General features: G+C 45.9%; 1 protein-coding gene across 1 annotated transcript; it reads left to right on the top strand.

Moving 5' to 3' along the window:
* Positions 1 to 211: 211 nt before the first annotated feature.
* On the top strand, positions 212 to 16758 carry PTGER4 (prostaglandin E receptor 4). Its single transcript, XM_081929860.1, has 2 exons — positions 212 to 1977; positions 15111 to 16758. Exons 1-2 carry the CDS (start codon positions 1147 to 1149, stop codon positions 15690 to 15692), a joined length of 1413 nt encoding a protein of 470 aa, XP_081785986.1. The 5' UTR covers positions 212 to 1146; the 3' UTR covers positions 15693 to 16758.
* Positions 16759 to 19767: the final 3009 nt, after the last annotated feature.

The following is a 19767-nucleotide window of genomic DNA, read 5'->3' as shown; positions in this document are numbered from 1 at the left end:
AGCCCGAGCGCGCCGCCTTCGCTCCTTCGCAGCCGCGGGGAAAGGCCCTCCGGGCGCTTCCCGAGGCGGCGGGGCTGCACCCACTTGCCCCGTGGCCAATGGGGCGCCGGGCTGGGCGGAGCCGGGCCGAGCTGCCTCCCCGACTGGAGGAGCTCGAAGGAGCGAACTTGCAAACGGCGCTGCGAGCGAGTGAGTAATCCGCGAGCCAGGCGGCGGGAGCACATGGTGGCAGCAGCGGCGCAAGGACGCGCGGGCGCCGGGTCCGGGTAGCGAGTCTGTCCGTCTCTCTCGTCCCCGCGCTCCTCCTGCTCCCGCGCTCCTCCGGCTGCCTGGGACGCCGGGCTCCCAGCTGCCCTCGGAAGGCGGCTGATGAATTCTCCCGAGAGAGAGACGCCCGGCGCCCCGGCTGCGCCTCTCTGCTCCCGGCGCGCCGCTGAAAAGAAAAAGACGCGCAGCGGACACTTGAGTCGCCACTGCTGCTAACGGCAGACGGACTTCCCGAAGCCACCGAAGGGCTCTAGGTGGCGTCGAAGCTTTTCGAATCGGCGATCGGCTTTGAACTTGGCAAAGCGTTTGGAGGAGATACAGTTCGGATTATTATTATTATTGTATATATATATATTGGAGAGGAGGGGGTTCATTTCATGTTGATATATTGCATATGCATACGTAGGTGAAGACTTGCATCGGAGTGACAAGTGAGGTGGGCGGGGACTGGCCGAAGTAGAAGAGAGGGATGGGAAGTCCCACTGAGGCAGAAGGCAAAGACCAGTTTGCAAGCTGAACTTTGAAAAGCGCGAGACCTGGCAAGAAAAGAAAGCCAGCCTAACAGACAACTGAGAACGCTTTTATGCAAGAAAAGGCATCTTTTGCTGGCTAGCCAAATTGCACTCGGCTTCTAAGAGCTCTTTTTGCTATTACTGGCCACCTTTTTTCTAATCTCCCTACTTTATGAATTTCTCCGAAAAAGCCTGCCGCCTTTCCACCATCTGCTCTCCTAGCTCTGCCTTTGAAATGCAGGATTCTTCAGTTCTCTCCGATTTGGATTTCCATCCTCTTCCGGCTGAAATCTGGGACTCTTGACTTTTGCTGCCGTTTTGTTCTTCTTTGACCCAGTTGGCTCCTTGCGATTGTCCCAGCCTCACCATGTCTTTCAACCCCACCATGCTGCCTTCTGCCAACGGCTCCTCCAATGGGACCGGAGGGGCACCTGAGGGCAGCAAACCCTTGACCATCCCCGCTGTCATGTTCATCTTTGGGGTGGTGGGGAACCTCATTGCCATTGTGGTGCTCTGCAAGTCCAGGAAGGAGCAGAAAGAGACCACCTTCTACACGTTGGTGTGCGGCTTGGCCGTCACGGACCTCCTGGGCACCTGCCTGGTGAGCCCGGTCACGATCGCCACATACCTGAAGAACGAGTGGCCGGGCGGCCAACCGCTTTGCGAATACAGCACCTTCATCCTCCTCTTCTTTGGACTGTCTGGACTGAGCATCATCTGCGCAATGTCCATTGAGAGGTACTTAGCCATCAACCATGCATACTTCTACAGCCATTATGTGGATAAGAAGCTGGCAGCGCTCACACTCTTTGCCATCTATGTTTCCAACGTCCTCTTCTGTGCCTTGCCGAGCATGGGCTTGGGCAGCACAAAGCTGCAGTACCCCCAGACTTGGTGCTTCATAGACTGGCGGACCAACGTCTCCACGCACGCCGCCTATTCTTACATGTATGCTGGCTTCAGTTCCTTCTTGATCATGGTCACTGTGGTTTCCAATGTCTTGGTGTGCATGGCCCTGATCCGCATGCACCGACAGTTCATGCGGCGCACTTCCCTGGGGACGGACAATACCGCCAGCCGATTGTCGGACTTCCGCCGGCGCAGGAGCTTCCGGCGCATGGCCGGCGCAGAGATTCAAATGGTCATCTTGCTCATTGCCACCTCCTTGGTTGTGCTGATCTGCTCCATTCCTCTCGTGGTGAGTAATGTTGGCTTAGCCTTTTCTTTGTCAGTTTCATCATTGCAGCTACAGATTCCCCACAGCAGAAAAAGCCAAAGGCTGCTTCTGTGGTTGGAAAGGGAGGTTCCTAACATCGATATTTTCATGCAGGTGATCTAAAATGTTCTCTCAACCCCCACCCACCCACCACCATCCACAAGGGAAAAGAAGGAAGCGACTCTGTACCAGCCTCCTTCTTTGACATTGCTTATTGCTAGGCGGGGTAGGAGAAGGCTGTGGCCATTTTCATAGAGAAACTAAGAAGCACCTTTGAACTTGCTCTTTGTGTCACATGTTAATGTTTTGTCACCTGCTCACGTGGGACAGGATGCAGAAGAGACATTAAATGCACATTGTGGGCCTGTCCAAATGTGAAATACACATTGCACTGAAAGTTAAGTGGTGGGTGTGTCTGTGGGTGTATGGTAGAAACTGATTGAAGCCCAGTTTCTGCAAAGTCCCTTTGTGCCCCATGAATTGTCAATAGCTCCCCAAATATAAAAGCAGCCCTGCACATGTAGTAGTTAAATAATACTTGAATTCTATACCAATGCGTTGCTTGAACTAAAGCTCATAGAAACATACATGCACACACAGATACTTCCTAACCTCAGACTTACCGAAACTACAAAGTTTGTGGCCAGCACAGGAAGTTGGATCAATTTCTACATGTTTATAGGGCTAGCCTGAAATTTGCAGAGACACTCACATGCCAGAGAATAAAATGACTGCTGAGGTCCCCAACTGTTAGCGATACGTGTGTTGCATAAATATTTCTGAATGGGGATCTCAGGCTGAAACATTCATAGTCTGCGCCTTACAGTCTGCTGCTTTTAACTGGTTCCAAAAAGAAGATCTCCCTTGGAGAAATGCAGAGATGTTATTGTTGCACAGACTGCTTCAGTAACAGTTGTGTGCTTGATGTCAGGAGGTAAACCTTCAACTTCTAGGGAAAAAAGCACACTCTTAAAGAAAGACCAGTGCCTGTCTTTCTTTCCCCATTGACTGGGGTGGGGAGGGTGAAGGTGTGTGCCGGGGGGTGGTGGGGAAAACCAGTTGTGAGCTTAGCTGAGACTTGTACCAATAAAACAGAAACCAATGAAACATGGCAAACCACTTCTTTCTTGGCAAGGGTACATTAAACAAACAACTGACAGCGCATACTTGCTTATCGCCCCGCCCTTTCACCCCGGGAGCTAAGCCGTTGTTGTTAGGGGAGAAGTGTGGCGAATCCAGCTTGGTGCAAGGGAGTTTATTGTAGGCAATAATTGTTCTGAAATAACTCCCTCTCGAGGGTGTAGCAAAACCAGGGAGGCTCATAATTAAGAGGGAAAGAGGACTGGGCTGAGCACAATCCTGAACTGTTCAGGTAAATGGTATACTTTTACAAGTCAGGCCAGTTTTGCTACATAACTAGCATAATCCAGCTGTGGTCTGGGTTACTAGCACTTGACAAGCTGTCCGGCTGGTGTTTTCCGGTGTGTAACTGGACACCTTTGCATGCGGTGCTGTTTACAGGGACTGTACCAGAGGCAGCATTGCACAGTCTTTTTCTTACACCGAAACCATCTCCATTTAAGGGGGGGAAAGTGCAATCAACACATAGGAGAGGCATGCAGTCGGTGCTCTGCAAAGGTTGCCTCAGCAGAAGAGACACATGTGCGTTCTACCTTCGTGGGTGGAGATGGTCTCTGTGTAGGAAGAAGCATCCTTTTAAAACATGGGATGGATTGAGTCAAAAACATCTTGGGTCACAGGGTATTTCAAGTAGAATACGTTCACAAACACAGGGAATCTGAGCCTACCGACTTGTGTGCTTTGGGACAAAAAGCAAACTCTGAACAGTGAACATAGACTTTGTTTACTGCCCAGGCACTAGCCTGTTTTCGTTTTAGCAGCAGACGGACTCCTTGGGCAATAGAATAACCCAAGCATTTTGACATTGTTGCAACGTGTATTAATAGGCCCTAATTGGAATGCTTGTTTCTCCACCTAAACATATTCTAAATGCCAGTGGCTGGTCCTAGAAGTTCAGCTATAGTGAGTGGGCCGTACTGGTGCCTCCTACACATTTTGAGATGAGAGAATTCCGGACCGTACCATTTCAGACTGCATGCCGGGGACCGCTATAGTTTTGGATACAATCGCTCTACAAAAGCTCTGTTGCAGCTAGTAAAACTAGTGTTCTTGTTTTGAAGATATTAAGAAATATCTGTCTATCTATCTATCATCTATCTATCTATCTCTATCATCTATCTATATCTATCTATCATCTATCTATCTATCATCTATCTATCATCTATCATCTATCTATCTATCTATCTATCTATCTATCTATCTATCTATCTATCTATCTATCTATCATCTATCTATCTATCTATCTATCTATCTATCTATCATCTATATCTATCTATCTATCTATCTATCTATCTATCTATCTATCTATCTATCTATCTATCATCATCTATCTATCATCTATCTATCTATCTATCTAACTATCTATCTATCATCTATCCATCTATCCATCTATCCATCTGTCTATCTATCTCTATCGTCTGTCTATGCTATTGGGCTAAGAGAAAGTGACTTACCTAAGACCCCCCCTGTGTGCTTAATGAATGAATATGGATTTGAAATCAAGTATTTCTGGTCCAAACCCAACACTCATGCATGTTGAATGTATGTTGTGTTTGGGGAAAGTTGAGGCTGATTGTGGCATTGGTGATGCAACGGTTACTACATAGCTGTGAAGTTTGGTAAAATTATTTACTGTGTGAGGAGCGGTCCCACAGCGGAGGACAACTCTGCCCTCACAGGGCTGACGCAGGCAGTCTAGCGCACAGTGCTTGTAGCAAAAGAATAAAAAAAGTATGGGGAATAGATAACTAAACGAAAAATCACCAGACTAAGTTATGCCTTGCAATTTAAACTGGCTAATGAATATGAAAGTAGTTTAATGGTAAATGCGTGTAATTAGGGGGAGAATCCCCCTACTGAGTTTATTTCAGAAACTAGTGCCCTATATTTATTGAAGCATTGGAAGAGTCAAGTTACTTGGCTAAAATTTGACAGAAAACTGGAAGAAATTAAGAGCAGAATAAAATTATTATTATTATTATTATTATTATTATTATTATTATTATTATTATTATTATTATTTATTATTTATACCCCGCCTATCTGGCTGGGTTTCCCCAGCCACTTAAAAAGAGCACACAGGCAAATAAAAGCATGTTGCTTCCACACATTTGAAATTGTTGTATATTCATGGTCAAACACTGAATGAAGGCCTTTAGCGTACCTTTAAAATGAAGAGGCAAGTAATAAACCCAAGGAGGTGTATATTTAGCAAACAGCACATTCCCTGATGAATGAGATCATATCATAATAGGGTTTATTACATGTGGGTTTTTTTGGAAACAGCAGCAACAATGTATTTGCATCATGTCCTCACTCTAGTAAGTTATGACAAGGAGTTTCTTGTGATTTATATCTTCGACCAGGTGCCTTCCAAACATTTAGGACTCCAACTCCCATCAGCCCCAGCCAGCAGAGCTCACTGATGGGAGTTGAAGTCCAACAACATCTGGAGGACCACAGGGTCCCCATAAGAGAGAGCTGGCTTAAGAGCAACTCAGGAATTTGAACCCAGATCTGCCCAGTGAGAGGCAGGCATTTTCTCCCACTAGGCTGAGGTATTAAGAATAACAGTATCTTGCATTTGGAGGAGCAGATCTGATCTTCTGTCAAGCCATTCTTGGTTTGACCAAAAGCAGCTTAGTGATTTACACTGTGGTGACAAGTGATTTCCCTCCACCAAAGTGACTGTTTATTGAAGTTTGGCTCAAAAGAAGCCCTGACTGTCAATTGGACTCTTGCACTGATTTTAGAGCAAGCAGTCTTTCCCTTTTTCACATCCTGCAACATGGGGCAGATTCGAACAACTTCTATCATCCCTGTGCTGATGGGAGCCGGGAATCTACCAACATCCCTGCTCTGTTCATCTATGATCACCTGGGGTTTCTGAACAAAGCTCCCCATGTTCCCTTTAGATTGGTTTCAGCTGGCACTGATGAGATAGCAGCCCAGATTTTGGAAGTGCACGGAGGCTGCGTAAGACAAGTACCAAGTTCTTCTGGGCAAAGGTTACTTCATAAATCCAGCCTCCCACTTAATATTAACTGGCTGGCTATATATAGCCGTGTATCAGAATGTGATAGAGGGACTTTTATGAGCACAGGTGAAGACTTGGTGGAAGGAGACTCCTTTGTTTGTTGTGGGAGGTAACTGCTATAAAAGGGCACTTTATGGTAAGCTTTGCTGGGTAAGGCGTATATAATGTTTGCCTTGAGTCAGGACAGGAAAAAAGAAAAACCACCCCTTCTCTTAAAGTATTGGATAAAAACTAAAGCCCGTGCTTGCACACAACACATTTAAAGCACATCCCTCCCACCCCGTAACAGAATACTGGGAGATGTAGTTTACCCCTCACAGAACTATTATTCCCAGAATCCTTAACAAACTAAAATTCCCAGGATTCTTTGGAGAGGGAATGTGCTTTAAATGACTGGTATGGATGTAAGCTCAGTGTTCCAGGCTGGCTCACAATACTGTCTTTTCTTAGCATTGCAAAACCTCAGAATCACACCGGGAACTAAATATCTTATCTGGATATGGAAGCTTCCCACGTGGAGGGAGATTTTGACATGGGGGGGCGTACTCTGTCATCCATTCTCATGTGCATTCTGAGGTGACACAGCCACGTGGAGGGCTGTACCGCATGGGAGTCTTCATAGTTGAACTCTAAAAGCATGTTTGAGACATAGAAGCCTTCCTGTTTTGAGCTCTGGAGGGAGACGGTTCCACTGTCAGAGTTCTTACTGTCAGAAAGTTCATCCTAGTGTTTAGTCGGAAGTGCCTTTCCTGCAACTTGAAGCCATTGGTTTGAGTCCTAACCTCCCGAGTGGGAGAAAGCAAGCCCTTGAGATATTTGAAGATGGCCTTCATATCTCCCTCTCAGTCTCCTCTTTTCCAGGCTAAACCACCACTGGAATGTGTCCTCCAAAACGTTGTCTAGAAGGCATTCTGGCCCCCGAGCTGGAAAAGGTTCCCCACCTCTGCTGGAAAGGATTTCAGTGGAAGCAATTCCCATTGAGCTCAGCTGAACTTGCTTCTGAGTCAAATATGGGTTGGATTGCACTGTTTGGAGTTTGATTTCCACCAGCAGCCCTGCTAGTAAAGAGGTCGGGGTGGAGCTTCCTTTGGGAATGAAGTCATTTGTTGTCTCCTGTGACCAGGTTCCAAAATATGAGCACCTTTCACTGTGTGCAAAGAGTTAAGACTGGCAGGTATCACTAGCACACAGCCCCTACAAATATCCAGCAATTAATGCAGCTTTGCGATAAAAAGGAAGGTTATCGAGTTAAGTGTCCTAGTTTACTTAGTGACTGATTGGGTTGTTTTTTATTTAAAAAATCGGCATTAGTCAGGCATGCTGTGTCAACTTCATACAAGTTTTAGGAACAGCTGGATACACACTAATATTTCCCTGCAGCGGTCTCTGCATCAGAACGCTTTTATCCGAACAAGCTGTTCGTCTGAGAGTGGAATTTAGACCATGACTGCATTTCCCTGGAGTAGCTGTGTTAAAGCAAGAAGCAACTTCATTTGTGCAATTATAGGAAGGCGGTGGGTGGGAAGACATTTGTGAATTCAGATAAGCTTATCTGGTTGTGTCTGGCACTTATACTTGCATAGGAACTGCTCGGAAACAAAGGTTTTGGCATCTACCAGCAGGGCTTCCAGGTGGCCATTTTTTGAGAGGGTTGTCCAGAACCTCATCGGACAGCTGTTTCCAACCTGCTGCCCTGCTGATGTTGCTGGACTACAACTCTGGATGTCTCTGGCCACTAGCCATGACCGCTGGGAGTTGTGGACCAGCCACATCTAGTGAACATCTAGCTTGCTGCCAACTCACGCCTACTCTGTAGAAGCGGCACCACCTCTCAGAACTGCCCATTTGTAAGATGTACATTTAACTAAAAAGGTAAAGGGACCCCTGACCATTAGGTCCAGTCGTGACCGACTGTGGGGTTGTGGCGCTCATCTCGCTTTATTGGCCGAGGGAGCCGGCGTACAGCTTCCGGGTCATGTGGCCAGCATGACTAAGCCGCTTTTGGCGAACCAGAGCATCGCATGGAAACGCCGTTTACCTTCCTGCCAGAGCGGTACCTATTTATCTACTTGCACTCTGACATACTTTTGAACTGCTAGGTGGGAAGGAGCAGGGACCGAACAGGAGCTCACCCCGTCGCGGGGATTCAAACCACCAACCTTCTGATCGGCAAATCCTAGGCTCTGTGGTTTAACCCACAGCGCCACCCGCGTCCCTCGTACATTTAACTAGGGCTGAGCAAACTGGTTTTCAACATTGTGATATATAACCAGCTGAACATCGCAATGTACCGATATATCACAATGTCTGAAGTAAGGATGCAGCTATGTAGAGGCATCGGTGGGCTTCACGGTTTTCCCCACTTCATCATTTTTGCCAGCGCCCGCTTTTGTGATTCGCTGCCTCTAGAAGGAGGCGGGGGGGGAGCTGAGCTGGCAGAGTTAACGGGGGCTGCAGGAAATGAGAGATGCACGGGCTGGCTTCACGGTTCCCCCCACATTATGATTTCTGCATACCTGCCTCCCCCCCACATCATGATTCACAATATATTTCCAGGTCAAAAATAATGAAATCGATATCACAATATGGACTTCAAACTTAGGTTTTAGATGAAATATTGACATATCCCCCAGGTAACATATTTTATGTGGGTGAAATGGATGCTTTCAACTATGTGTGCAACAGGTAGATTCACTAGAGTATGCGGGGCACATTTATCCATGACTGTCCTAGAATGTAGCCATGCATTTGCCACCATACAACGCACAGTGAAGCTTCTAGGTTCCCTTGGGGGCGGGGGTGGCTGTTGGTCTGGCTGAGGTTTTTTTTGGGGGGGAGGGGGTGTTGCTCTCCAAATGGTTCTTAATTTTATCTTGAAGTTTCTTTAGCTCAGGGGTGGCTAACCTGTAGCACTCTCCTTGTTGCTGCACTACAGCATCCAACAGCAGGGGTAGCTTACTTGGTAGAACATGAGACTCTTAATCTCAGGGTCATGGGTTCGAGTCCTGTGTTGGGCAAAAGATTCCTGCAGGGGGTTGGACTTGATGACCCTTGGGGTCCCTTCCAACTCTACAATTCTCTAATTCTATCCTATGCTGGCTGGGGCTGATGGAATCCATCAGCACATGAACGACAACAGTTTGGCGACCCTCGCTTTAGATATTTGTTACCAAATAATAAAATATACTTCTTCTTTATTTAGAAGTGAGTGTGCAAAGCTGTATACAGGGTCCCTCTAGCCCAGTATTGCCCTACTGTGACTGGCGATGGCCCTCTAGGGTCCAGGTTCTCTAGGGCCCTGCCTTCTTCTGCTATTTTTTTAAAAATTAAACTGGAGTTGTTTGGGTTTGGACCTGAGACTTTGGGTGTGCAAAAGCTGTGGTCTTTGGCTTGTCACCTGTGGTGAGCGAGATTTGCTCTATAGGATCCAGGCGAGGGAACAGTGCTGTTTGTTTTCCTCTCACACCACAAATGAATAACGTAGGCATGTGCAGGCAGGCAGGCTCAGTCAATATTTTTGTGGGCTTTATTTGCAAGACTGCAGTACGTTAAACCATATGCAAAAAAGAGAGCAGTGAATATGCAGTGACTTCACCCCTATACAACCTATAACCGGGATACTCGGAATTCAGCCTTAACAGAAAATTGTTGCAGGCTCCCAAAAGATGCCAAGATACATCCTTTGGTGAGTCACCAAGGAAAGAGAGCTCCAGAGTACCTTAAAGGTATTTTGGAGGTAAGGGAATAAGCCTGGTTGATTACCATTTCCTATGGGATGGTGATTTTCTTCTTCTCCCTTAGCAGTATGAAACTGGACAGCCAACACACTGCGGTTGGATTTGGCACCTGAGTATCGAATCTGCATTCTGTTGAGGACTCCTGGCATAGCTATGGATGAACCCCTTGTTGCTTGCCTCTGTTTCTCATTCTGTAAAACGGTAAATGCAAGGTAGCACAGATGAGGAAATATGGTTCCCCTCAGCCTTCCTCGTAATGAAACACTTGCCTGGTGGCTGCAAGCAACAAGGAATTGAATGCAGGCGAGTGAGGGGGCTGGGAAGCCCCGCTTCCCTCTCGGAAGAACATAGGAAAATGCCTTATGCTGAGTCAGACCATTGGGTCTATCTAGCTCAGTATTGTCTACACGGATTGGCAGCAGCTCTCCAGGGTGTCAGGCAGGGATCTATCCCAGCCCTACCTGAGACGGCAGCAATTGAACCTGCATGCAAGGAAGATGCAATGCCACTGAGCCATGGTCCTTCAGCAAGCAGGACAGAGCTCCTTATTCCTTCCACTAGGTTGCTGCTTCTTCTTCTTTTTGCAGGCTAGTAACTTTTGTGGGCTTATTTATAAGGCTGCCTTAAGCCATCAGCTTTCAGACTTTCTTCTTTCAGAAAACACTTTGCACATCCACTTGTCTGCTAAGGATTTCTTTTGCATCTGCTCTGTATTGCAATAGGTACTTGCAAATATTTGAAAGATCACATTCTGCACTGCATTGGCCAGCCCTGTTGGTTTGAAAGTGCACACCCAGATCTCACCTGAGACAGCCTTGAATTTACTGAAAAGATCGGCAGTGGTGGGCAGCCCCTTATCTTCTACAATGGCTGATCTTTTCACAGTAATAAATAGAGAGGTCGCTGAACAGCTCCTAAATAATTAGGGGCAGCGTATTAGTCTCTGGCAACAAAACCAACAAAACATCTTGGGGCATCCTAAAAAGGAATACATTTTAGTACAGCATAAACTTTTGTAAACTAGAGCATCTGATGAAATAGAAGGCTAGTTTGCAAAAGCTTATGCCAAGTATTAAAGGTTAAGTTTCCACAAGACCTTTTGTTGTTTTAACTCCTATGCAGGTAAGTGGTGAGCTCCTCACTGGGTGCAAATCCGATGCCTGTAACTTTAATTTTCACAATCTAATTTTGTTTGGCTTTTGCCACACTTTCTTGCTTCATATTAAACCAGCTTTCATTTTGGGCTACAGCCCTCCAAAGCAGAAAGCAAATTCTAAAGACACCATCGGAAGCATAGTCTCTCTGCCACCTAGTGGCAGCCCTGTTCAGGGAAGTTTTTAACGTGTGATATTTTACTGTATTTTTGGTTTTTATGGAAGCCGCCCAGAGTGGCTGGGGAGGCCCAGCCAGATGGGCGGGGTATAAATAATAATAATTTATTATTATTATTATTATTATTATTATTATTATTATTATTATTATTGTGGTTTGACCTGAATGCGTCCAGTTGATTTCAACCAACAACACCTTCAGGCCAAAGAAACTACGCTCCAGCAGAGCTGAGGTGCTTCTTGGTGGGGGCTTATTCTGCAAAGAGGTCGTTGAGAATTTGCAAATGCAATACTGGCATTTAAGTGGGGTGAAATTTGGGCTAGTATTTTGATGCCAACAATGCTGTGTGGATGCTGAGGAAGAAGAAAAAAACCCCACCTTGCATATGCAAAGAGCACCAATCCCACAATGAAACATTTGTCTGGAAGCATCCTTGTTTCCATAGAATGAGAAGCAGAGCAAGTGAAATCCTAGGGCCCGCTGGTGCATAAGATGTGAGTCTGTTACTTTCTTAGGAAGCTGCCTTAGATCAGCTAGCTCAGTGCTGTCTACACGGACTGGCAGCAGTTCTACAGAGTTTAAAACAGGGAAATACTAGGGACTGAGCCTGGGACCTTTTTTTAGACAAAGCAGATGCCCAGCCATGGAGCCACATCCCTTCAGGTGGATGTTTAATAAAAGTTTATGATAGCGGGGAATGGCTGCTTTTATCTACAAGGTTATGTACAATATGTGATATCCATATTGCCAAAAGTTTGATATAGTAGCCTTTTGTGGCATTGCTGGAAGTGTAAGATAATTTACAGTGCAATAAACAAAGGCTGTTATTAAGTAATATTATTAATCAGCTATTACTCATTATTAGAAGAAAGCGCTATTTTCTTTCATTTCTTATTGCAGTCAGATACTAGAATCTGCTCTCAATCACCACCACCAAAATGTCCTTAACTCTCTTTTATCATCATCATCATCATCATCAACCTTTATTACGGTCCAGAGACCCAACAAATCATTACAAAGCAATACACAATTCATACAGCCTACCTCCAGGTTAAACAAGCATTTCGTTCAGAATATAGGGATCATTGGTTCTTTTATTAATTTTTGTACCCACCCATTAGTCAACCGAAACTTTAGTTTATTAATCTGACAAATAGAAGTTTGCAGCTCTGCCTAATACTATCTAGCATTTATATAGCATTTCTTGAGTGTTGAAAGCTTCAACTTTTCTGCAGTTCCCGTACAAGCCTGTATGGTAGGTCAGTATTATTACCACCACATTGTGGATTGGGGTGAGGGAGGAGCTGAGAGTGACTTACTCTCTATAACAAGAGGTGAGATCTGAACTGCAGACTTCGTGATTTTGCAGCTCAGTTTCTTAGCTGCTATACTGTAGCAGCTCATTTTCATTCCTAAATGAAAAGTGCAATCGCGTAGCTCACAGGGGTGCCCAAACTTTCAAAGAGGGCCAGATTTGATGAAGTGAACATGTGTGAGGGCCAACCAAAGTTGTTCACCTTTTTTTTTTAGGATTGAAGTTGTTGAGATTTGTTTACAATTCAACCCCAAAGAAAGCTGTGGAGCTTTTTTAAGGGTTTCCCCCCAGGACATATACTGCAATGGGGGCCAGATTAAATTGACCGGTGGGACGGATTTGGCCCCCGAAACGGACTTTGGACATGCCTGGCTTAGGGTGCAGGCCAAGCCCAAAGTTCAGCGCTTTCAGGTCTTGTTGACTTGAATAAAAGCTTTCAGCACATGCATAATTATCTCACAGTTAAAGCCGAGCAGGACTTTTCAAAGACTTTGGCTGGTTCATGCCCTTAGGGAGATATTCAACAAAAAGGTTATGGTTTCATAAGGATTAGCACAGGCATAATAGGATATTTCCCCTTTCCTCCCCACCTTTGGGGTATCCCCAGAGGGTTGGGGAAACCCCAGAACAGATTGGGGGGTACCCAGAGGGAGAACATCACATTGCACAAGGAGAAATCCTTGCACTGACAGAACATTTTGCTTAGCTCTGTATGAAGTACAGTTCTTAGTCTTTAAGACCTGTGAACACCTTTTAAGTATCTGGCCGTCATCCTATGCCATTGTTGTTCAACTTTAAACTATCTGTCCGATTGCCGCCAGGATTTGTGTAAAACGTTATAAATAGGACATCACCAGATTCACATGGGAAGATGTCAGCTGCATAATTTGATGCAGTTCATCATTTTAAGTGATGTACATTTCTTTCTTTTTTATTAAAAGAAAAGGTTCATTCCAGGCAAGCTGTCGTTAAAGCAGACTATCCTCCGACAAGCTTCTACAGGCAAAATTTGGAGGGTATATATCTATAAAAATACTGGAATACTCAAGTCTTGGAAGATACCAGCAAAAGTTACTTCTAACCTCAAAGAGCATACAGTTCCAGGCTTGTCCCTGAAAGAGAATTTGCCTGTGAGGTGGAAATTCGGGCCCATTTTTTTTTTAGTTTTGGAAACATATATTTATGAGGAGGCTGGCTGGATTAGGGTGATTGGCTGGATCTCCCTAAATGACTCAAGGCCACATTCTGCAGCTCTTACGCACCCAGAACAGTTAATAGCAGAGTTGGTTGTAGAAGGAAGAGAAGAAGGAGGCAGCTGAAATAACAAAAACAAAATTGGGAAGAGGCTTAATTGTGAGCTCTAAATTAGGGAAGAGAGACGAAATGTCAGGGAGTGCAGAGAGCATCAGAAATAATTCACAAAATATTTGATATAAGAATTTTAAGGTCTCAAATATAGAATAAATATTCATAAATGCACACATATCTAAATATATGAACCATGTGTCTGAAATAGTAATGGAGAGCAATCCTGAAGCCATTCTGACTCTCCAAATGACCTCAACTATTCCTCTGAGTAAGGGAGGCAAATGGGGGGAAGGCTTCCCATTGGCTTTTTGCTTGCAAATCCTGTCTTAAGGATGTATTTGTGTATGAATAGGGTGAGCCTGTGACCTGGATTCAGGAACTAAAGTATTAACCATCACAAAAGAATGGCCAGGCTGCCCAGGTAATACAATCAGTGACCATTATCAGGTATCCTGGCAGGCAGGATTTCTGCTGTAGACCACCTCCTTCTGTGTATGATGTTTTAGGGGGGTGGTCTTGGGCTACAGGGTGGGCAATTTCAAAAGTCTATATAAGGGCTTGCACACCATTGTGTGTGATAAGTGGGGACCCTGTTGCAACAGTTCCTTGAATAAAGATCAGGCTTACTAGCCGCTTTGCTTCTCAATATACTCTGGTTGGCCTCTTACTTTCTCCTACTGATAGGGAACCCACTTAAAGACTCTGTACAGTGGTACCTCAGGTTAAGAACTTAATTCATTCTGGAGGTCCGTTCTTAACCTGAAACTGTTCTTAACCTGAGGTACCACTTTAGCTAATGGGGCCTTCCGCTGCCGCCACACGATTTCTGTTCTCATTCTGAAGCAAAGTTCTTAACCCGAGGTACTATTTCTGGGTTAGCAGAGTCTGTAACCTGAAGCGTCTGTAACCTGAGGTACCACTGTATAGGCTCTGGAATACCCCATCAGGGAAAGGGAGCAGTTTTTCTTATAACATGTTTCATTGACCTGCTTATATGCCAGTATTTTAGATGGCACCGAAGGCGGGGCACAAAGGTCTTTTTATCTCTGCACTGGAAATCCCCCCCCCCCGCACCCCGGTTCTGAAAACAGCTCTCTTTTGACATGACACAAACCTTTGCTCTGCCCATCACCCTGCCTGCTGTAACATGTGGTTGCTAAGCCAGCTGTTAGCTTTGAAATGTCCGCTTGGCCCTCGCTCATCAACTTTATATTTCTCTCCCTCCCTCCCTGCAATCTCTCTTCAGGTGCGTGTCTTTGTGAACCAGTTGTACCAACCGCCTTTGGTGAAGGACATTCAGCAAAACCCCGACTTGCAAGCCATCCGCATCGCATCGGTCAACCCCATTCTAGACCCCTGGGTGTACATCCTGCTTCGCAAGACGGTGCTGAGCAAAGCCATCGAGAAGGTCAAGTGCCTTTTCTGTCGTATCGGCGGAGGCCACCGCCAGCACTCGGGAAGCAACTTCAATTGTGCGGACGGCCGCCGGGCTTCCTCTGCCACGGCCACCCATTCGCCCTCCTTCATTTCCCGGGAGCTGAGGGAGGTCAGCAGTACCTCGCAGACACTTCTGTACCCACTGGAGCCGAGCGAGGGGGCTGCTGGGGACCGCATGCTGTTGCCAGGGGCCAGCAGCCGCCCGGCCCAGTCAGACACTACATCCATAAGGACACTGAGGAGCTCAAACACCTCGGAGTCGTCCCAGGGCCACGAGTCGGAGACGGTCTTTTTGGTCAACGAACTCAGGCCCGGCGCTGCTCAAAAAGGCAGCTCTCTTCAGGTCACCTTCCCCAGCGAGACGCTGAACTTGTCGGAGAAGTGTATATAAAGGAACGGAGGACGTTTGTGAGGTGCAGAAGGTCCTTTGGAAGAGGACCGGAGAGGAACTCATACAGCGGACATATCAAATGTCCGGCCTTTGCCATCTGGTCTGCTCTGCCCATTGTGGTTAAGGCACACCAGAGGCCGAACAAGGCCGCCTTGCTGATCTAAGGGACTGTGTAGCCGTTTAGGGCAAGGTGAGCTGTAAATGGGCATCTAGTAAGAGAGCTCATTTGAGTACGAAATGGCAATGGGGTGGAATTAAACATCCTGGCTGCAAAAGATGGTATGCCATCTTTCCTGAAAAGCTGGGCGGTGGAGCTGTAACTTTGACCGGATGTGCATTTGAGTGCGTGAAGCACAGTTCTTGCAGGTGACTAAGGATCACCCCACAAACACATCAGACTCTGCCGATGTAACAGGTGAATGTATGGAGGTGGCAGGTGTGCAGGCTGCTGCTTGTTGCCTTTCCTTGCCCTGTGACACAGGACTGTTTTGTAGAAGATCCAGGGTTTGGAAAGAGTTGCTGATTTTCCCCACCCAGACATGAACGAAGCATACTTATCCCCTATTCCTCTCCCCTCCCTTATTGCTTAATAAGGTTTTGAGAGAACTAATTCAGCCAGTTGCTGGTAACTGTGTAAACTGCTCCAGTCAATGGTGAAATTGATGATCTCTCCTGTGGCGTGAAAAAAAAATGTGAATTTCTCTGGCTGTGTATAGCGTGACTGAATGTATTTAAAAAATGCTGTATTCTTCTCTGTGAGAAGGTTCGTTATTAATACAAAGTATATAAAAAGAAATATTGCCAGCCCTCTCTTCCTCCTTACGCCTGCTGATAGATAGTTTTACGTTAAATTTATTTTTCAGATATGCAAACTCAGCAGGCCATAACAGAGCGAATTCCTAAGGCAGGAGTGGAGGGATTTGGAATCAAATGAGGAAAATGTTATGAAACCACTGGGGGAAATAAAGGAAAAGGCTTTTATGTTTTTTAAAATGTTCCTTGTATTGTGTGTGTGTGTGTGTGTGTGTGTGTGTGTACTAAGAAAGCAAGCGAGCAAGAAAGCAGAGTTTATGTGTTGTGAATGTCTTCTCAAAATGCAGCGGCTTCAATATAGGCCAACAATCCAGTCCCCTAAACATTTTATCCGAACTTTCGGCACAATCCTACTCAGGTTTACTCAGAAGTAAGTCCCGCTGTGTTCAGCGGAGCTTAGTCTCAGGCAAACAGGAAGAAGCTTTTGCAGCCTTATTTATGATAGTGGGAATTCTTGCAATCTGGAAAACGTTTCCCGGATCATGGCTCAAAACATCCATCTCTGGCCCCTGCCCGTTTTGCTGACCTTCAAACTTCTTTCCTCAGAAGCAACTTCTGAGTGGAACCCAAGCAAATATGTTTAGAGTTGTTAACCCAGGACCAGCTCATGCAGCGAGCTGCTCCGTTGCCAGAGGTTGCAGGGCTATCAGAGGTCTAACAAGCATTGTACAGTGGCAAGTATTGTGGCAAGTGCTGCTTCCACTTGGGATATGTATATGCAGCTGCTGCTGTGTGTGTGCTTGTGGCAGCTTAAAAAAAAAAGGCCACTGTCATTGCGTATATTTTTGGGCTGCAGGTATTTGGGGGCAGTAGATCCTACCATGAAAGTTCATACAGCCATGCCATGAACACATCATCAGTTAGAGGTTACCAAGTGCATGAAGAAATGCATAGCCTTGAAAAAAGCTGCTAAAATATTTTGACTTGTTAAATGTTTTATCATTGTACAGTGCCCTTGGCTTACAGGAGTGTACTATTGCCAGTTGCCTGCACAGAATACTTTTTCGATTGTCAATAGACGGCCCCTTCCAATTCTACTGTTCTAGTTACCATTGCTTTCTGTATTAAGGGTTGGGCCACTGTACGAGATGTGGAGAAGCAAGGAAACACAGGACCGGGTGCCGTATTGTGTCCATGTGCATGTTTTAGGATTGAACCTAGAGATGATCAGTATTCCACCATGGGCAGCCTGGTGTGGGGGCTGCATGCCAGAGGTGGGTAGGGTTGGGGGCAAAAATAGACAGAGCAACAGATGCAAGTCTTACCTTTTTTGTACAGTAGTTTTATATTCCACCCATGGGAAAGTGAAGGCTTCTGATACCCACACACATTTATCCATCTGGCAGACAGGCAGGCAAGCAAACAAGCAAGAGGCATCGTCCTAATTCAAGGGTGTGTTGCTGACAAGCGAAGGGACTTTTGGAGGATATGAAACAGGACTAGTGAGAAGTGTGGCCTGAGGAGTCCTGAGGACCAGACAAGGGAGGCTTGCAGGCCTGTGGTTCTCCATCCCTGCTCAGGTGTGGGTCTAAAGCAGTCTTTCCCAAACTTGGGTCTCCAGCTGTTTTTGGACAACAGGACCATGGGTCAGGGATGATGGGAATTATAGCCCCCAAACAGCTGGAGACCCAGGTTTGGGAAACGTTGGTCTAAAGGCACATGAGGCCACTACCTTGCAGAAGCTAAGCAGGTCTACGTCTCCGTTTGGTTGGTGTCTGGGTGGGTGAGTGCCTGGGAACCACAGTCTAGTGCCTTGGGTTCCATGATTGAAGAAGAATGTAAGAAAAGAAGTTTCAGCTCATCTGACGTTAGACTGCTCAGTTTGGCCTTATACACTCTACTTGTTATATGGGAGAAAGTAAGTTTGCACTAACACATGGGGAAAAGTTTGAGTGCCTCACATTTAAAAACCAATACACTGATTTTTGGACCTCAACAAAAAAAAAAAAAGGGGGGGGGAGACACGAAGTAATGACCAGTAAAATACTAGGGGGACTATTAGCCTTAAGATTTCACTTCACTAGAAATAACAGGTAAAGCTAGAGGGGATTTTATGTCTGTGTGCCATGTTCAAAGGGTTACACTTTGCCTCCTGGTGTTATCCTGTACAGCTGTTTGGGAGGCCTGGTTTTCGTCAAGGAAAATATTAAGCATGTTATGTTGCTCAACATGTTTTCATGTGCATTGCTTTTTGTTGGAATTAGAATTCTGAGCCTGAATGTCAGCGATATGTTTTACAAAACTGTTTGTACTGGCACAAAATCTCTTCTGGCAATCACCATTAAATGCAGGCATGCCACTGGAGTACAGAAGTCTGTGTCTGTCTACTCAAGTCTTTTATTATCTCGCCTTTTTTATAACACAAACACCACATTCAGCAAGTATAAATGCACACATCTAAGTCAGATGGGTGACTTGTGACCCTCCAGACTACAACTCCCATCACCCCTAATCACTGGCCACACTTGGCTGGCTGGTGGGGTGAGAGGAAGGCTGATGGGAGTTGGAGTCTTTGAAACTACTGAAGGCACACAGGTTCCCCATCCCTGCTTTAAGGGATTTAGCTATGTCCAGACAGCCAATGCAAGACATAGCTAAGCAGTCCTTTTCTTGATATTCCTAAGTTTTCATGTAAATTTATTGCCCAAAAGAATTTTCATAAGTCTAGGCTCAGGTGTGGAGGGGCAGGCTAAGCCAAACAAGGACAGGGGACAGGAGAGTGACATACGGCTGAGACCAGGGAACAGAGGTTGGAGAAAGCAGGTATTTATACCTCTTTAGATCTGGCTGGTGAAACAGGACTTCTAGCTTCCTTCTTCCCGCTTGGGGAAGTTGCACAGCAAAGCAATAAGGAAACGGCAGCAGCCCACTGAGACGAATGAAGGAACCAGAAGGGGAAGGCACAGCCTGTCTGGCCAGGACCTGGTGGTGCTGGGAACAGAGTCATCCTCCTTGGTGCATCGAACATCTGCATGCTTGGCCATTCTCAAGGCACAACAGTTGGGTAAACAAGAACCCCAGTGCTCTTCATTGTCCCTTCCCTGCTCCCAGTCTAGAAAACCAAAATGAGTTATGCAAAACGCTAAACACTGACAAACTAAGCAGGCAAAATGTAAGTAGTTTTGCATATTTACATCATAGAACTCAGCTCTTCATGGTTCAGAACTGCCTGGATACATTATTTAGTGTGGAGCACACACACCCCGGGGCACAGCACTCAGTGACTACTGAATGACAACTCAGATTCTAAGCAAAGACTTCG

The sequence above is a fragment of the Podarcis melisellensis genome, assembly GCF_964234715.1.
Source record: "Podarcis melisellensis genome assembly, chromosome: 11".
NCBI classification, from domain to species: Eukaryota; Metazoa; Chordata; class Lepidosauria; order Squamata; family Lacertidae; genus Podarcis; species Podarcis melisellensis.
Note: the sequence above shows the minus strand (reverse complement) of the source record. Positions and strands in the feature narration are given on the sequence as shown.

Coding starts and splice junctions, on each gene's coding strand:
- PTGER4 (XM_081929860.1), top strand. CDS start 1,147: ATGTCTTTCAACCCCACCATGCTGCCTTCTGCCAACGGCTCCTCCAAT. Junction 1,978..15,110: donor TCTGCTCCATTCCTCTCGTG/GTGAGTAATGTT, acceptor ATCTCTCTTCAG/GTGCGTGTCTTTGTGAACCA.